General features: G+C 36.9%; 1 protein-coding gene across 2 annotated transcripts in view; it reads left to right on the top strand.

The window, feature by feature from the left end:
• PGGT1B (protein geranylgeranyltransferase type I subunit beta) overlaps positions 1 to 20523 on the top strand; it is a 56809-nt gene that overhangs the window by 32693 nt on the left and 3593 nt on the right. For both annotated transcript variants that reach the window (XM_060143407.1, XM_060143408.1), the window contains exons 6-8: positions 5494 to 5539; positions 13065 to 13249; positions 19007 to 19115. In XM_060143407.1, the coding sequence (XP_059999390.1) occupies positions 5494 to 5539; positions 13065 to 13249; positions 19007 to 19115 (340 nt within the window). The remainder of the gene's footprint in view (positions 1 to 5493; positions 5540 to 13064; positions 13250 to 19006; positions 19116 to 20523) is intronic.

The raw sequence follows: 20523 nt of genomic DNA, 5'->3' as shown, positions 1-20523 counted from the left end.
TCCTAGAGTAATGGAAATAAAAACAAAAATAAACAAATGGGACCTAATGAAACTTAAAAGCTTTTGCATAGCAAAGGAAACTATAAACAAGGCGAAAAGACAACCCTCAGAATGGGAGAACATATTTGCAAATGAAGCAATGGACAAACGATTAATCTGCAAAATATATAAACAGCTCATGCAGCTCAATATTAAAAAAACAAACACCCCAATCAAAAAATGGGCATAAGACCTAAATAGACATTTCTCCATAGAAGACATACAGATGGCCAAGAGGCACATGAAAAGCTGCTCAACATCACTAATCATTAGAGAAATGCAAATCAAAACTACAATGAGGTATCACCTCACACCGGTCAGAATGGCCATCATGAAAAAGTCTACAAACAATAAGTGCACTGCAAGACCCTTGCACTGTTGGTGGGAATGTAAATTGATATAGCCGCTATGGAGAACAGTATGGAGGTTCCTTAGAAAACTAGAAATAGAACTACCATATGATCCAGCAGTCCCACTACTGGGCATATACCCTGAGAAAACCATAATTCAAAAAGAGACATGTACCCCAATGTTCATTGCAGCACTATTTACAATAGCCAGGACATGGAAGCAACCTAAGTGTCCATTGGCCGATGAATGGATGCAGCAGATGTGGCACATATATACAATGGAATATTACTCAGCCATAAAAGGAAATGAAATTGAGTTATTTGTAGTGAGGTAGATGGACCTAGAGTCTGTCATAGAGTGAAGTAAGTCAGAAAGAGAAAAACAACTACCGTATGCTAACACATATATATGGAATCTAAAAAAAAAAAATGTTTCTTATGAACCTAGGGGCAGGACAGGAATAAAGATGCAGATATAGAGAATGGAGCTGAGGACACGTGTAGGGGGAAGGGAAAGCTGGGGCGACGTGAGAGAGTAGCATTGACATATATACGCTACCAAATGTAAAATAGCTAGTGGGAAGCAGCTGCATAGCACAGCGAGAGCAGGTCAGTGCTTTGTGACCACCTAGAGGGGTGGGATAGGGAGGGTGGGAGGGAGACTCTAGAGGGAGGGGATATGGTGATATATGTATACGTATAGCTGATTCACTTTGTTATACAGCGGAAACTAACACAACATTGTAAAGCAGTTATACTCCAATAAAGATGTTAAAAAAAAGTTCAAGAAGATTTCTCAGAAGGGAAAGATCTGAGTTTCCAGATATCCTGAAAGGACCACTGAGGGCCCATTATAATGGATGAAAATAGGCTCAAACCCAGGAACATTACTGTGAAATTTCATAACACTGGAACAAAGGAAAGATCCTTCTTTGCCTTGACTCTTAGAGGATGTTCTCCACCAAAACAAAAGAGTAAACCAAGAAAGAGGAAGAGATAAGAAATCCAACTCAGGTGAAAAACATAGGAAGTTCCAAGGTTGATAGTGAAGGGAAGTCCCCAGATGACAGCTCTGCAACAGTGTGGAGAGCACTCAACCCAGATAGGACAAGGATGGAGGAGTGGGGGGCTCTGTTCAAGACAAAGACAGACATTGGTAGGTGTCTAATGGTGGTTGACTGTGTCTATCAGAAGCTGTGTCTATTAGACGGTCAGTACAAAGTAAAACACACAAATGGGGGAAAAGGTAACAGTTAATTTCAGGAAAAATAAGAAAATAAACAACCATAGTCCACAATGCTCAACTGTGAATTGTATTTTCGTAGACAGGTTACATAATCACAGAAGTTGATTAAAGCAAAGTGTAGTATCCTCGGAGCATGGGGCACAGGAACAGAGGGGAATGGGGTGTAAGAGAGTTGGATGCTTATCTACCATAATAAATGATAGAATATGTCTAAAAGTCACAATTTAAAACAGTATGATCTAGGCATATTATTTGGAAGCACCAAGATGTATACTCCAGAAGAAATGGCCAAATACTGAAAAGTGGTTGCCTCTGGAAAAGGGTACTGGAGGAGTGTGAGGAATGATGCAGGGAATCACTGTTTTGTTATAAATTTTTGTTATAAATTTTTCAGTACCATTTAACTTTCTAAATGATGAATGTATATACCTTTGATAAAATAAATTTTAAAAAATGTTATGCTTTTCTAGGGTTTTATTTTAATAATTTTTAAAAAGCATATGTTATGCTTTTTTCAAAATGAAAAAATAAAACAAACATAAAGGAAAAAAAAAGAATTACCATATGACGCAGCAATCCCACTGCTGGGCATATACCCAGAGATAGCTATAATTCAAAAAGACACATGCATCCCAGTGTTCATTGCAGCACTGTTTACAATAGCCAGGTTATGGAAGCAGCCTAAATGCCCATCGACAGACGAATGGATAAAGAAGATGTGGTACATGCATACAATGGAATATTACTCAGCCATAAAAAAGGAACGAAATTGGGTCATTTGCAGAGACATGGATGGACCTAGAGACTGTCATGCAGAGTGAAGTCAGAAAGAGAAAAACAAATAGTGTATATTAACACGTATATGTGGAATCTAGAAAAATGGTACAGATGAACCAGTTTGCAAGGCAGAAATAGGGACACAGATGTAGAGAACAAAAGTATGGACACCAAGGGGGGAAAGCAGGGGGTATGGTGAATTGGGAGATTGGAAATGACATATATACACCAATGTGTATAAAATAGATAACTAATAAGAACCTGCTGTATAAAAAAAGTAAATGCATACATAAAGTTTATCAGATATTGCCCATTTTCTCTACAAAAGGTATGAACCAATTTATATTCCCACCAGTGTATGAGAGTGCCTGTGTCCACACAGTGTCACCAATAGAATGTGTTTTCACACGGTTTTTATTATTACCAATATGATGGGTGAAAAATGGTATCTCAGTGTTTTTAATTTGCATTTATTTTATTAGGAATGAGTTTGACCATTTTCTTAACTTTAGGACTGTACAAAACCAGGCCACAGGCCAAATTTAACCTGTAGTCCCCAGTTTGCTGACCCCTACTTGTAGTCCATTATTTTTCCTTTTTCTTTAGGTATTCCAATTTAGTGTGTTTTCTTTCTTTGCTTATCTTTCATTTCAACCACTTTCTCTCTGACCCTTTTTACTTCTTTATCTCATTTTTATTCTCTTTGCTGTTTTCAGCCTTTCTTAAATGTCCCTTACTGTGCTTTCCTGAAATCATTTAATTTTTATTTCTTCCTACTGTTTATCCTTTTCATATTTTACCGTTAAATCTCTTTTCATATTCCCGAATGCTTATTTGAGGATACGCAGTTGAGTTTGGGGTGCTGTATTACAGTTTTCCTTTGCTTTATCACCATTTTTTGGAGGTGAAGGCAGATTTTCCTATACTGGGATGTTTTCATTCTGATTGTTGTGTTTTCATCTCAGAGTTACTTTGTGTAGATTTGTCTTTTTCTGTTTAGTCATTAGTGGATTTTTTTTTTTCTTACAAGAATTCCTAGTTTAAGAGTGCCCTCTTTTCAGTGCAGAGAAACAAAGTATGATTTCTTTAATTTAGAGTGTCTTTTTGTTTGTTTGTTTGTTTAGTGATTGGGGAAGGTTTGTGAGTTCTGTGATTTTCTGGTAGGAGAAAGGTTCTCTTTTGTTTCCCGGGTTTTTGCATTTTGTTCTTTGGAGTTTTCATTTATTTGGTCTTCAGTGGGCCCTTCTCCTTTCCTTTTTTAACTGTCTTCACCAGACTTATGCCCATTGAATGCTGCCACCTTGACTTGCACACTCTCCTCGGTCTTTTCTCTGTAGTCACTGTTCAGTGTTACCAGAGCTCCTACAGTACAGCATCCTCACTTTGCCTGGTAGTGCCAGACTGTAATGATGGTCTTGCAGGCTGAAATGATGCACAGTGATTTTAATCATCAGTGGGAAAAATGACACTTGTTCTGTGACCTTTATAATTTTTTGCCAAAACATTAAAAACTATTACCGTTATAAATGTACACAGAATTTTTAAATGGTAAAACCAATGTTTATTTATTAGTACATCATAATTTAAAACATTAGCAATATTGAAAATTAAAGTGTTTTCTGTGTAAAAACATTCATCAGTAGTAGCTTGAACAGCACTGTTTGTCTTCTCATTATATAATTTATAATATGGAGCAGGCATCTTTTCTGTCTTGGTAAATGATCATACTCCTTTCTAAGTTTGTATCAGCTTCCAACATTCTGTCCTTTGCATTTTCATTGTGAAATATCTGAGAGTTCCTTTTATGTGAAGTTTTTGCCAGCATCTCTTCTCTAGAACATCTCCATCTTTTTCATCAGAGCCACTTTCCTCATTTATGTAGATATTTCTTTCGCCTTCACTTGATTTTTCTGACTGCATATCTAGTCTCAATCAGCCAGCACTGTCATGATAGCTGTTTCTTATATTACTCTGTTTGATCTCAATTTCACTTTCAGTGTTAACTGCTTTTCATTTCTTTACTGCACTTTCATCTTTGGTAGCCAATCTCCTTTTTTGATTGTTTTTAAAACATCATGTGGGTTTATCACTAAAAGACAGACAGCACAGCCACATACATTGCTGTCTGTGTGAACTGAAAAACATGTGCAGTGACCAATTACTACAGACTTTGAAAAAGGTGACGTGATTGGTCACTGATTGTGATACACATCTATTATGTATGTAATGGTTTGTGGACTGAGGAGCTAGCAGCAAGTTTGTACTTTATGCAGTTGCTAACTGTTAATATATTGTTATTACTGAAATTTGAACCATACTATGTTACTTAACTAAGCGGGGGTACCTGGAATTTGTGTATATTGGAACTGTGCAAAGCAAGGATTGCCTGTATTTCACACTGAGGCTTTTCCTAGTGATTTAAGCTAGTGATTTTAGGTAATCTCAGACCTGCCATTAGCGCCCCTCCTCTCTCTTCCTCACAAGTTTTCAGATTGCCCTTGCTCTCTGCAAAAGTATGTCAGGAGTGTGGGATTTGATGTTTCTTCTTCTGTAGAAAGGAAATTTGAAGCTTGAGCATGTCTTCTAGCTTTGACAAGGTTTCAGTTTTATGTAGTTGTATTGTTCTTATCCTGTTTTGATTTTGTGGGATATGTGGGGAGATTCAAATTTAGGCAGGCACCATTATCATTGGCTACCTAAGAGCTTCAAAATAGATTTGTGTTTATAATGTTATAGGAGTATAAAATCCTTACATTTTCCTTAAATTCATATATTCTTGAAAGTGAGAGAGGAATAAAGGTTGGGGCTTCTTATTGGGTAGAAATTAAATATGTAGGTGCCATCTTTGGACAGTATTCTCAGAATATGCCTAGTGCATACATTTACTGATTTGGCTTGGTGAATAAGACAAGAGCAGGTACTTGAAAATGCCTAGATCTATTTCATTGTGGGAAAGAGTGCATATTTTGAAAAATATAAAGGAGAACTAAAATTAGATCAAGAGACAAAAAATGAACATAATGACAACTTATTTATTTATTATTATTTCCCTGTTAAACTGAACATATTTTTCTTTTTCAGTCCTATGACAATGGGTTGGCACAGGGAGCTGGACTTGAATCTCATGGTAAGGCATCTTAAAATAAATGGACATGTAGTTTCTTTTGTTCCTTCAAATAACATCATGGTATCTTCAACATGTAGGACCTCAGAAGTCTGTCTCAACTCTTGGTGCAGCCTGACTGTCTTCTTTCCTACTTCTCTCTGTTGACACTGCTGTGCCAACTCGAGCCTCTCCTAGGTCAGTAACCATTCAGAGATTATTCAGACCAGAATGTTCAAACAGTACTTTCTGGTGATCATTTCAGCTGTTAGTTGCATGAAAACATCTTGGGATGATTTAAAATATTGTTAGAAAACAGCACGTTTTCTTCTTTGGTGTAATACTAAAAAGCTAGATACAGAATATTAAACATGAATCAATGAATTTGTGAAGAAAAAATTTTTTTTACCTCCTTAATATAATTGTCCTAAGTCATAGTGATAAAACATTTTGCCACATAGCATATGTTCACTGCGTACATTAATACAGTTTCTCCTTTCACACTTTTCCTCAATTTTGGCAGAACCAGAGTGAGCGATAGTCACTTAGTTTGTCAAAACATCAATAGCCTGAACTCTTTCAAGTGGAATATATCGTGTAGAAGTAAATGCACTTCCTTGCTCCTTTTTTTTTTTTTTAAAAAAAAAGAGCCCAGATCAGGGAGGCTCTCTGAGTGAAATCCTTGTTTCCTCTTCATCACAGCAGTGTTTTTGTGCTCACCTGTGTGTCCATCCCTCTGCTAGCACGATAGAGTAGAAAGAACACATCAATATTCAGGTCTCAGCCCTAACACTAGCTATGTGGCTTAGGCCCCTTACTTAATCTCTCTGAGGATTTCCTCATCAACAGAGTAGAAATAATTATATCTTTCTTTAAAATTATTTTTAGAGATACGAGGGAAACTGCTTTGTAAACTGTAAACCATGTATAAACATTTTTTTAAAACACATTCCTTGTGCTTTCCCTAGGACCTGTCCTATCAGGTATCTCTTCCCTCTCTGACATTTTCACTCCCTCCTTCGGTGGTATTTGTAGAGCATACGTGTCACTAAGGGGCGTATAGAAAACTGTCTTGGATTTTCCTCTGAAGCCATACTGTAATTAGGACATCATAATTCTTGTGTATGTCTATATGAGATTGGGGGTGGCAGTAGCAATTATGTCACTGGTCATCACTACTTGGTAAGGAGGGATATACTTGTAGTTGCACAAAGAGGAAATCTGGCATCTATAAGAATTTCTGAGAAGACGAGGTCTGGGCTCACTATTGTAAAGGATGTTAATGGGCACTCAGGCGGAGGAGATACTTTGCAGTGCAGGAGACCTGTGGAACAAACACTGTTGTTCCCCAGAAAATGGGATTACGTTCTCTGGGATATGAAACAGAGAGGGCCGCTCAAACATGATACTCTCTGATGGAAAAAAAGTCTTGCTGAGTCACACAAGTAGTGATTTGGAGTCAGTATGACTCGAGTAGGATCACACCCAGCAAGATCATCATTGATGGGCTGTGGTTCATGCCAAAAAGCTTACATCTTCCTTTTACACTCTTTTTGTCTTGGTAGATTTAAGGTCTAAAGCCCGAGAGGAGGGCTTCCTACGCAGGGTGCCACAGTACAGGGTGTGCTGCAAATGGGCTATAGGCATGCCAAGCTATTGCTGCCTGAGCCTTTGGAGCAGCCAAGACCTAGGCGTCTAGAGCTCCCGTTTAGGTACCAGGAGCTCGCTCCTCAGGTCACCGCTGTGTGTTCTGCAAATGTCAGACGTTTTAATGTTCTTGTGTGCTGTGAGGTTAGATAGGCTGAGAAGTACTACTCTAGAAGGCTTTGGTATAGCCTCCCTTCCCTATCTTATCACTGTCTACACTGGCAAGAGAAACCTCTTTCTAAAAAGTAGTCTTGCAGATTGGGCACTCTGAAGTCATGGTGTTCTCCCTTTTTCTCCTTTTATTAATCTTTTTAGAATAGTGGTCCAGGTATACTATTTGCCCTTCTACACAAATGGCTTGTTCTTTAATTTTTCTGTGTAAGATTCAGCAACTTAAATGAAATATTTCTTTTAAAGTCATGAATGGTCTACATTTCAAATCCAGTGTCTTTTTCTCATTCCTCATCTTCTATTTATTGAAGCAAATGAAGCTGTTAGCCTCTTCCCCTTCTTTCTTGAAGTATCAATTCCTCTTGTCCTTCTTCCTGACAAGTTGTTTCTGGCTCCTTCACAATTTTTGTTTCTTCCTCTCACCTCTTTATCTTAGTCCAACTTCCTTCTTTTCATTGGATCATTCATCTTTCTAAATATCAGGACTCTTATACTTGCTATTCCTTCTATATAGAATCCTCCACTCCCATCCCTAGCAAACACCTGGCTTCACTTCACATCCTTCAGGTATTGGCTCAAATGATATTTTTGGAAAAGCCCCCTTTTTAAAATTGCAAACCACCCACAAACACACCTCCTGTTTAGAATTGCAAGCCAACCACAGATACATACCCCATTCTCTGTCCCCCTTTCTGGCTTTATTTTTCTCCATATCACTTTTATTTTATTTATTTGTTTATTGTCTGTCTCCACATAATATATGCCTCATGAGATCAGAGGTTTTGGCCTATTTTATTCACTGTTTTATCTCCCACACTTGTAACACGTGGCACATAGTTAAATGAACTAACAGATGGTTCCCTGTCAATCATCCCTGGGGTGATGGCACCCACACTTTGTTTCCAAATCTATACTGTTGCTTCTGAGCTGCATACTGCCTTTCTGTGTGCCTGCCAGGCAGAGCTAGCTACCTTTATATCTCTCAAGCTGCACATTTTTAAAAACCATCATTCTGCTCTTTCCTTCCTTCCAAGTCTGTTTTTGCTATTCAGGAATGTGGAACTATTCTGATCTACTGATTTTTCAGAGAGCCAGAAATCCAGAATTTGGGGTGTTTAATCTCCTGTTCTGTTTTTTGTTGTTGTTGTTCTTAACTTGCCAGTCACACCAGTCCTCCGTTAGTCACCAGTTTATAACCTTTTACGGACTTAAAAGGAAAAGAATTTATTTATGAAGCAGCTGCTCTGTGCCAGCTAACAGTTTTCTCACTTAATCCTCACACTAGCCCTCCGAGAGTGGACATCTTGGTATTAGTTAGATTCAATCAGAAGCAAAATCACTATGAATATTAAAGACTAGGAATTTATTATAGGAGTAAGATTTTACATGGTTGTGGAAGAAGATGGAGAAGTAAGGCCCTGAAAGGGGTAGCAGGTGGATCAGGAAAGAGTCACTGACAAGCTCTCCTGAGGCACTGGCACAGGTGGACAAGTGAGACCTTGCAGGGGAATCTGGAGAGCCAGGTGCATGCAGCTGCCAGAATGTAACTGGAAGGCTGTTGTTCGTACATCCATTCGTGGGCCTGGTGTCACTAGAGCAAGAAGTAGAAGGAACTTGGATTCCAAGTATATGGGAGAATAAGGGCAAGCTAGACTCTCACAGCACCTCTACCCTTGTCTCTTACCTTCTGTGCCCACAACCAGGGCAATGGCTACTGCTTCACTTCCACCTTAGAGATCTCACACAGATTTCTCTAGCTTCAGACCATATAAAGAAGGGGATTCTGGGAAACAGTTCTCGCTTAGCCAAGTTAACACAGTATAAAACCACCACAGTGATTATTGTCGTTTTACCCAGAGAAGGTAAGTAACTTAACTCCTAGGCTCACATATCAGGTAAGTGTCTTGAAACCCTATGCTTGTTCAGCAGTACCATTCTGCCCATATTTAAATCTCTTAGTGTAGTTCTCCGTGGTCCAGTGCCAGCCTAGCTTTGTAATGTGAGAGATCCCTTCCATGTGCTCTAGGTTGCAGAGAAAATGTATTCTCCAAATGTTCTTACATGCCTTCTCACCCCTGGACTTTACTAATGTTCTTTTTCCTATACTTGAAATGCTTCCCCTTTACTTCTCTTCATTTCCCTTTCCTTAAACTTCAAATTTTACCCATCTTTCTATGCTTAGTTTCACTGTCACATTCTTTGTAAAATCTTTCATTGTTTCTTGTCCCCCCTAGCCCTAAGCAATTTCTCCCTTTTCTATATTCCCGTAATACTTGGTTCGTACCATTTACTTCTGTTTACCTTCTCTGCTAGGTTGTAAACTGATCGTGTCTTATTTATGTCATACTCCATATGCCCTTGAATATTGTAGTTGTCCAGTACATATTCGATGAGTTAGTTATGCTGTATTCCACTCTGCATCCGAAAGCTGGGAAGGCTGAATTTAGAATGTGTACTTCTGCTACAGTTTGATGTTAATCAAGTTTTTTCATGTGTTCTTTGTCCTAATTCCGCAGTCTAAATGCTGCTTAATACACTGTTTTCTTTTTCTTTTTAACTCAACTGCTGTTCTCCAACACCTGCTTAGCCTGGAGTCCATTTGTCACGAGAACTAAATAGGCACATTGTACCCTTCTAGGCCATGATTATCAAATGTTATGATTCTGTTTATCCTAGTGATTCTTTTATGATAGTACAGTTTTAAGGGAAAATGTTCATGTGTTTTGGAAGAATTAGATTTTCCTACTTCGCTAGGATTGAAACTACTTTTCCTCTTGAGATTCATAATGTAAAAGTTCACATATCTTCATTTGATTCCATGATTCTTTTAGAATATCTCTACTCCTTAATCCAGGAGAGAAGTATTAAACTTTACTTGGCCTGATTTCGTCTAAGCATTCAACTCCCTTGAATCTCCCTCACTTTACCTTTTTCATGTGGTGTTTAAGAGTAAAATGATGTACTTATTTGTGTACCTGTTTACTTAGCTTTCTACTTTAGCTGTATGTTTGTTGACCATCTTAAATTACACATTTCAGAGCACATAGATTCTTTCAAATTATTTGGTATATACAAATAGATACTAAGAGAATGCTTAAAAACGAGCTTTAAAACCTTACGGGAACAATAAGTTAAAACGTAAGTAAAGCATAGCAAACAGAACCAGAGTCAGTAACATCTCCTTTACCCTGCAACTGGAAGAACTGGGGTAGGTTGTAAAGAGAGAACCAGTCCCTCCCAGCTGTGATTTTTTTATGACAGTGGTATTCTGTGTACATTAATTATCCACATAACTGAAGCATTCCACTTTAGGTGGCAAACTTTCAGCAGTTTCAGGTGGAAATCTTTCTCTTATTTGTATGTGCCTTAATATTCTCGTACTCTTACATGCCTTCGATACAGAAGGTTATTTTCATAACCTTCTTCAACCAGGGCATAATGAGCAGAATTTAATCTTTTCTTGATGAATTCAGATCATTATTATGAGAAGGAATTCTTAAATTGTACTTTAATATATATAGTGATGTAACATTCTCGAAGATTTTTGAAGCTTGTAGGAATCATTGACCTAATCCTATTTAGCCCCAAAAGGATATTCTAGTTGAGGTCTTGTGCCTGCTTTTTCTTACTGTACTTATTGTCATAATGTTACCTGTCTTTTCTTGCTGTTTTTGTCTGCCTCTAACACTCTTCTAACATCCTACTTTTAATCCAGATTTTTAGAAACTGGTGTTCTAAAATTGTTTACACAGGAACCTCTCAGGGGTAAATGTTGATAAGTGAATTTTAGCTTAAAGAATAGACTTTGTAATGACTGTGTTTGGCTACTCAGAGACCAGGCTTACTTCAGAAATTGTCATTTTCAAAATCTGGTCATTTGGGCAAAGTAAAGAGTATTTTTATTTTGAATTGTGCCAGTTTGCTTTAAAAAATCCGAACAATTATTTTGGAGAGTAACAATTAAGTGGGTCTTTATTTCTTGGTAGATAGTTTTAAAGATTATGCACTTTCTCTTAGAGGCTTTATATTTAATGATGTAATAATACCTGAAGTCATGGCCAGCTTCTCATGAAAGAGAAATTGAAACTAGTAGGTCATTGAAGGGGAAATAAGATTGATAGTTGCTGAATAGAAATTATTCTAAAAGGTTATGATAAATTTGTTTTACTTTTGTTTTAATTCACTCATGACTAACATAGATCTCCCTTTTTTTTTCCATTGGGAAAAATTCTGAAGACTAAATAGTTCTTACAGTGTGACCCTGTTATTTATTTATTTTTATTTTTTGACAGTGACCCTTTTAATGTGATAGCTGCCTTGCATTTTCTAGAGAGAATGCTCACTTTTCCTTTGCCAGAGAATACAGCCAAGATTTGTAACACCAAAAGGAAAGTTACAGGATGAGGCATATTAGGAACAATCTATTTAAAGAGATGGAATTAATAAAAATCACTAGGTCAAGTTGTAATAAGTTGGAAATATAAGTATTTTCAAATTGTTTGGAGTTGACAGCAGATAACGCCAATGGAAAGTGGTGGGGGTTTTTTTGTTGTTGTTTTTTCCTTTATGGAAAAATACTGACTTTTCATTTCCCGAGGAAAGTAATTACCTTTGTGACTATATTGGTTCTATTGAAGCTGTAACATTTTAATAAACTTAGGGGTATAAAACAACACAAATTTATTCTCTTACAGTTCCAGAGGCCAGAAGTCTGAACTGCATCTTACAGGGCTTCAAATCAAGATGTCAGCAGAGCAGGTTTTTTCTGGAGGCTCCAGGGGATAATCTGTTCCTTTGTCTCTTTCAGCTTCTGGTGGCTGCTGACATTCTTTGACTTCTTGTCTCATCACTTTAGTCTCTGCTTCCATAGTCACAATGCCTCCTCTTTGACTGTGGTTTAATCTCCCTCTGCCCCCCTTTTATAGGGACACTTGTGGTTACACTTAGGGTACACCCCATCCAGGATAATCTCCCCGTCTCAAGATCCTTAACTTCCATCACATTTGCAGAGGCCTTTTTGCCATATAAGGTAGCATGCCCATGTTCAGGGATTAGGACCTGGATATCACTGGGGGGCATTAGTCAGTCTACCATAGTGAGCATGGACCTGTATTGTGCATCTACTTCCAGATACAGTTTTCTTCTCCACACTACCCCCATCCCCAACACACACACACACACACACACACACACACACACACACACACACACACTTGCCCTTTGCTAAAACTTTTCTTCCTTAAATTTCTTAAGCTGACATATAAGCTTCTAGTTTATGTTATATGTGAAAATCAGTCTGTAGCTTTAGGCAGATGGAACCTCAATTCATAATCAATACACTGTCTTTAAGGGAATTAAAATCAGACTCAGGTGATAGAGTAGTAGACAGGGAGTAGGAGTTCTAGATTTTAGTTTCAACTCTCCCATTAACCATATAATTTTGAACTACTTTCTAAATCTTTTTTCATTTAAAAAATTGTTCTTACGGCCTTAAGTTATTTTAATTTTTTTCTATTTCATCAAGTTCATATTGAAGACTCCAGTGCTTAGTGGTTATTTTAAATAGTGAAATTAAGGTAAATAAAATAGTGAAATAAAAGTAAAATTAATTGTCTTTTAATTTTATTTCACTATTTTCTAGAGTTATTTAACCCTTTTTTTCTTCAATCATTTCATATTATTTTCCTAGACATCTAATAAGTTTAAAGTATTGTGTGGTTTTAATTAACAGGAGGATCAACTTTTTGTGGCATTGCATCACTGTGCCTGATGGGTAAACTAGAAGAAGTTTTTTCAGAAAAAGAATTGAACAGGATAAAGAGGTGGTGTATAATGAGACAACAAAATGGTTATCATGGAAGACCTAATAAGCCTGTCGACACCTGTTATTCTTTTTGGGTGGGAGCAACTCTAAAGGTAAGAGAAATAATAAAAATGAGAAACCTTTACTCTTTGTTAATAAAAAAACTGTGCGTAAAGGGTTTGGTCTTTGTAATGTTCATTAAATATTGTTAGGTTTAGGGCAAAAGGTTTTTCCTGTTGCTCTGGCAAAGCTAGTCTCTGTATGGTTTTTCCACAGAATTCAATTATCTGTTGTACTACTTAGAAATTTCTATTCTTATAAAGCTCTAGTGTCCCAGAACCTATGTAAGAAAGTAGGTGTAATGTCATAAAAAACTTTTACCTGAAACTGATCGGTGGTCTGTCTAGTGGGGAGATCTGTCTGAACATACCAGTAAAGGGTTTATGGGAAAATTTAATCTTAAAAGATAAACCATGGGTCATTCCTTTAGAAACCATCTAAGGTTTTCTATTTTGTATTAATTTATTTGTGTAAGCCTTCTGAAATGTATTGATTAATATGTTCATACATTTTCCCCATCTCTACTACCTTTTGATGTACCTAAATACATAAGCTTATTAGCCATTGCGTACCCACAAGTTTTTAATACCTTAAAATCGCCTTTTTTGCCTTTAAAACATATCACCTAGGCCTGATATTCAGGAATCTAACAAAAGTCTATGTTCATCATCTATACACAGTAAGTCCCCTGCATATGAACAAGTTGCATTCCGAGAGTGCGTTTGTAAGTCCAGTTTGTTTGTAAGTCTAACAGAGTTAGCCTAGGTACCCAACTAACACAATCGGCTGTATAGTACTGTACTGTAATAGGTTTATAATACTTTTCACACAAATAATATGTAAAAAACAAACACAAAAAGTAAAACATTTTTAATCCTACAGTATAGTACTTTGAAAAGTACTATAGTGCAGTACCACAGCTGGCATACAGGGGCTGGCATCGAGTGAACAGGCAAGAAGAGTTACTGACTGGAGGAGGGAGAGGAGGTGGGAGATGGTAGAGCCAAAGGATCGTCAGCAACAGGAGACGGAGGGCAAGCTGCAATTTCACTCACGCCTGACGTGGATGGCACAGGTTCTGGTTCCTTGCTGGATTCAGGTCTATCTACCCTCTTGAAAAAACGATCCAGTGATGTCTGGTTAGTAGCTCTTTTTTTCTCGTCATAGATGACATGCTAGCACTGGATTGCATTCTGAATGGCTGCTGCAACCTTCGTGTACCGTTCTCCATTCGGGTCCTGTGCCTCAAAAACTAACAGTGTCTCCTCAAATAAAGAAAATCCCCTTGCCATTTCCTGCATCATGAATCTCTTCGGTTCTTCAGTTACTTCTTCCTCTTGTCTCTCTTCATCCTTTCTCTGGGCCTCCAGTTCCATCAGGTCTTCATTAGTAAACTTCTCCTGTTGCACAGCAAGGAATTCAATGAAGTCGTCCTCTTGCAGATCTAGCTTGAAATAAAGATACTGTACTACTGTACTCTATACAGTACTGTACAGTAGAGTACACAAAAAGCACAACCACTTGTAGAGGATGCACGCATGTGACAATGTACGCCAGACATGTGAACTGACTTACGCGATTGGACATGTGAATGCACGTTTGCATCTTTGAATGTTCATAACTTAAAGGTTCGTATGTGGGGACTTACTATAATATCCTAATTTTTTTCTCTTAAACAAAATTCATACATGTGGTTGAAATGAATTGGGAAAATAGAACAATTTAAAATGAAGGCAGTAGCCTCTGTCTCCTCACTTTTAGTGCCATTCCTCAGGTGCACCATATTAATTTTTATAATTATGAAAAATTTCAAACATACCCAAAAGAAGAGAGAATAGTGTATAATGAACCCTTAATATGTTCATCAACCAATCTCAACAGTTGTCATCCCAAAGCCAGCCTTCATTCATCCATATACCTATCCACTTCCCTCACCCTCACTGACTAATATTTTAAAGCAAATCCCAGATACCATTTTTTATATTATCTGGAAAATTTTCAGTATAATCGCTAAACAAAAAGAGCTTTTTAAAAAATGGAACCGTAGTATCACTTCTGAGAAATCAGCCATAGTTCCTTATCATTAAATATCAAGTCAGGATGATATATATTTCCTATTGCATCACATCAAGAGGCATATAATATAATCTCTGGCTGTCTCTCCTTTTGATCAAAGGGCTCCAGAGTTGTCAAAACTGATTCATCCATTATAAAGTTCCCCATGAGCCTTCTTTGTTCACTTTTTTTTTATGGTGTTAAAATATACGTAATGTAATAAAGTTTAACTATTTATAAGTGTACAAATCACAGTGTTGTGTAACCAATACCATACCAAACATTTTCATCATCCTAAACATAAACTGTGCTCATTAAACAGTAACTCCCCATTCTCCCATCCCTCCAGCCCCTGCTAACCTCTATTCTACTTTTTGTCTCTGTGAATTTACTTATACTAGGTACATCATATAAGTAGAATCATATAATCTACTGTGTCCTGTGTCTGGCTTATATTTCTCAAGCTCCATCCATTTTGTCACATATATCAAAATTTCGTTCCTTCTTATGGTTGAGTAAATATACCTGTTTTATGTATATACCACATTTTGTTTTTCTGTTCATCTGTTGATGGACACTTGGATTGTTTTCACCTTTTGGCTATTGTAAATATGGTGGCAGTGAGCACTGGTGTAAAATAAATATCTGTTTCTGGATAATTACCTAGGAGTGGAATTGGTGTATTACATGGTAATTATATGTTCAACTTTTTGAGAAACCACCAAACTATTTTCCACAGTGGCTGCACCATTTTACATTCCCACTAGCAATGTATAAGCGTTCCAATTTCTCTACATCCTCACCAATACTTGTTTTTTCTGTTTTTTTTTTTTATAATACCATCCTAATGGCTATGTGGTGACATCTCATTGTGGTTTTGATTTGCATTTCCCTAATGATTAGTGATATCGAGCACCTTTTGATGTGCTTATTGGCCATCCTGTGTATCTTCTTTGGAGAAATGTCCAATTTATCTATTTATTCTTTTGTTGCCCGTGCTTTTGGTTGTTATTCCATGAAATCATTGCCAAATCCAATGTTATGAAGATTTTCCCTGATGTTTTATTCCAACGGTTTTATAGTTTTAGTTCTTGAACTTAGGTCTTTGATCCACTTTGAGTTGATTTTTGTATATGGTATAAAGCAAGAGCTTCAGCTTCATCCTTTTACATGTGGACATCCAGCTTTCCCAATGCCATTTGTTGTAAAGACAGTTCTTTACCCATTAAATTGTCTTGGCACCTTTGTCGAAAATCATCTGTTTATTTCTGGGCTCTCCATTCTATTGCATTGGTCCTTACTGTTTTAATTACTGTAGCTTTGTAATAAATTTCAACATCAGGAAGTATGAGTTCTTGACATTTTTCTTTTTAAAGATTGTTTTGGCTCTTCAGGGCCCCTTGCAATTTCATGTGAATTTAAGGATTGGCTTTACCATTTCTTAGGGAAAAGGCTGTTGAAATTTTGATAGAGTTTACATTGAATCTGTAGATTGCTTTGAGTATTGTTGACATCTTAACAATGTCAGGTCTTCCTATCCATGATGATGGAATGTTTATCCATTTATTTAGATCTTTAATCTTTCACCAGTGTTTGGTAGTTTTTTGCATACAGATCTTTCACCTGCTTAGATAGGTTTATTCCTAAGTATTTAAATTCTTTTGGAAGCTGTTATGAGTGGAATTGCTTTCCTAGTTTTCTTTTGGATTGTTTGTTGCCGATGTATAAAAGCTTCATCATCTTCTTACGGAATGGTTTTAGCAGCCGTTGAGGATCATTACTTAGGTCCATTATGTCATTGGGGGTTGCTATATGGTGATATTCTATCATTCCCTCTAAATTTATTAACTAGGATTCTTTTATAAAGAAGAATTTCACTTTAACTTAAGGTATGGTTATACAGAGAAAGGCAGATGATTCTTTCTCTTAATTTTAATAATGTTCATTCAGTCAGTGAGTTGGTTCCCTAGCATCCTCTAAAGTTTTCCAATAAAATAATTGGGTTTTAGGGTTTTTTTTTTTTTTAACCTTTGAGTATCACTGTGAACTCATAGATTTTAATATATTTTATCCATTTTAGTCCATTACATTGTTCTTTTTAATGCTCAAATTGTCCCATCTTTAGCCAGTAGGAGCCCCTTCAAGTTGTTTCTTGAGTCTTTTTGATATGACCTTGGTGGTCTTTGACAACTTTCTAAAGGCAACTACTTTTAAACCTTTTTAAAATTTTTAATTCTTACGGATAACTTTAAATAATAACTTTAAATATGCTGATTTCTTGACTTAACACCTTTAGGCATTATCCCAGCTATGAAAACATATTCCCAACTATAAAAAATGAAGATTTGGCCTCCCCTTTTTCCAGCAGATTGTTACTGGTATATATTTTTTTTAGTTCTGAACCATTTCTCTTCCTCTCCCTTCTAAACCTTTCAGTTTACCTTTACTTTTACAACATCAGCTTAGGTGACATTCATATTTTGTTCAGTAACAATGATCAAATATTTTATGCTTTGCCTTTAGGTTGATTTTAAAATTTGAAAACCAGTAATCACATATTAGGGCTGTATAAATACTTTTTATTGCTAAACCAAGTACAGTGCTAAGATTATTGTTCCTTCTTTCTATGTAATGACTTATGTGCCACTTGATGAAAAATGTTTCTAGCATCAGGAGTCTAAAGAGTCTCTGCTTATATTCTATTATAAACCAAATGAATGAATAAGTTGGTTTCTTATTTGTACCATAACCTTCTTATTGGTTTTGTTTCTCTTTTTGAGAAATAATGCTTCTTTATTAATCATTAATACCTTTCGTGGCTCTCTGATTTATTGACACACTTTCAGCTGCTTTGTGACACTTCTTGAACTTTCTTATCTACTGCTCACCACTCCCCAACCCCGTTCTCTTCACAGTTTGACAATTCTTTATTTTTTTCTATTGAATGGGATCTTCAGAGAAAGGACAAATACATGTCCTAAATCTTTAAGCTACATAATTTTTTATGCTAAAATTGTATTTGTCTCACCTTGTATCTTTCCTAATTAAAGAGCTTTAATTTTTTACTATTCTCAAACAAAACTGTCTCTAGCACGTGGTTAATAATTTTTGTTGCTCTTTTTTTTGAAATATTTTTAGTTTTCATTACCAGCAATTTGTAACTAATAGTTCAAAAGCCTGTCATGGGCTTCCCTGGTGGCGCAGTGGTTGAGAGTCTGCCTGCCGATGCAGGGGACACGGGTTCGTGCCCCGGTCCGGGAGGATCCCACATGCCGCGGAGCAGCTGGGCCCGTGAGCCATGGCCGCTGAGCCTGCGCGTCCAGAACCTGTGCTCCGCAACGGGAGAGGCCACAACAGTGAGAGGCCCACGTACCGCAAAAAAAAAAAAAAAAAGCCTGTCATAAGAGTTAGAATATAGGTTAATTAAATTGCCCTTTTAAAAATAACTGATGAAGTTGAGCATACTGGGAAGTTGTGTTTTGAATGTAGCTAAATGTGATGCAGAGAAGTCAGTTGGGTATGGTTCAAAAGAAGGAAATAGTGAGTGGGTCAAGAAAAGGAGAGTATATTTGATAAGATGATAAAAAAAAGTTAATGTGGTTGAGAATTTTAAATGCTCAAGCCCCCTAGGCTTGTTCTGAGAGCCTTACTTAATTAGAGAAAAGCATATTTAAATTACATATATCTGAAAATTGAGCCAAAGGTCAATATGAAAGTTTTATGTCAATAAATTTATATTTGTCATGTCATTTCAGCTTCTGAAAATTTTCCAGTATACTAACTTCGAGAAAAATAGAAATTATATCTTATCAACTCAAGATCGCCTCGTAGGGGGATTTGCCAAGTGGCCAGATAGTCATCCAGGTAATTTATTTTTTGTATAAATCCAGAGCAACTTTTGTTTATTTTTTGAGTAGATCTTCAAGCATCTTTGTCAGAAAGGGCATATGATAGAAAATATAGGCACAGTTGTAAACTTACTTTAAATAATGTTTTTAAAAAGGTAAATTGTTTAAGTTTATGGTAGATTTAGGGTCTTTGGGGTGTAAAGGAAGGATTTGATTATCAAGATGTATTGGTATAGTTTGCCCTTTTTTCCATATATTTCACTTAGCAGTGTTTCATCTTGTTGCGGGCAGTAAGGCAGATGGTCTGAATGGTCCCTGTCCAAAATAGAATTGGTTCATCCAAGATCTTTAGGATTACTAGCTATCACTTGAGCTCTGCAGAATAAATTACTCTTAAATCCAAAAGGGAGCTAGTTCTTACTCTTTTCATAAGTCATTAAATCAGAAATCTCAAATCCTGAATACAGGTGCCCCTCACTGTCCATACTCTTATTCTCTGAATTTTGGCAGATTCAGGTTATTTTTTTTAGATGAATACTTTTGCTATATGAACTCTCAAACCATTCACTCTCTAAAACTCAGGAACCAAATAGATTCAGACAATACAATATTCCATGCTTTCCCAGCTCAGGAAAGGCATAGATGTGAAGAACAAAAGATTCTTGTATTTCATAAGTACTTTTAAAAGGGTTCTTCAGAAATAATGACATTTCTTCAAAATATGTGGATAATTCTGCTATTTTCCAAACCTAGACAGGCCATAGTCTAAGCTGCATGCTCTAATATAATAAAGTCAGTAACTACATGGATGCCATCTACAGACCCCTCAGGCCTAGCCTGCCAACACAGCTCATCATCTCCGTGCTCTGCCCTGCCCCAAAACTTTGGTGGCACTAGGCCCAAGTTCAGGCCTAGGATTCTGAAAATGTCTTACCAGTCTTCCTCTAGTCCAGTGCCCCTCCTAGTGACACTGTGTGTGTGTATGTACATTTGCTTAAATGAGAGGAAAGGGACCAAAGCTCTTTTCAGACTCCCAAAGGGATCTCTGATGCAAAAGAGAACCTCTAATCTAAACTCTTCTGTTAAGTCTGTTAGAATTGTTGAAAAACTTTCTTAGCACTCAGAGTCAGCTGGCACTGCACACAAGGCCCTCCCAGGATTTGGCTCCTCTCCCACCGCTAGCATCGTTCTCCAAGCTGCTTGCCCTTCCCCCTTAGGTTTCACCTCCAACAAAATGAATCTATTTATAGCTTCCAAAAAACTCAATTCAAGACTTTGTTAAAAATAAGTCAGAACACTGACACTTTTGATAAGCAAATTGACCAAGTATTAGCTATAAATATATGACACTAGATTTAAGGAATGATTGTTTTTGCAGCATTGCAGTAGTGTCATGGTTTTTATTATTAGTCTAGAACCTCTTC

This window comes from Lagenorhynchus albirostris, chromosome 3 (assembly GCF_949774975.1).
Source record: "Lagenorhynchus albirostris chromosome 3, mLagAlb1.1, whole genome shotgun sequence".
Classification (NCBI taxonomy): Eukaryota; Metazoa; Chordata; class Mammalia; order Artiodactyla; family Delphinidae; genus Lagenorhynchus; species Lagenorhynchus albirostris.
This window is presented reverse-complemented; position numbering and strand designations above follow the sequence as displayed.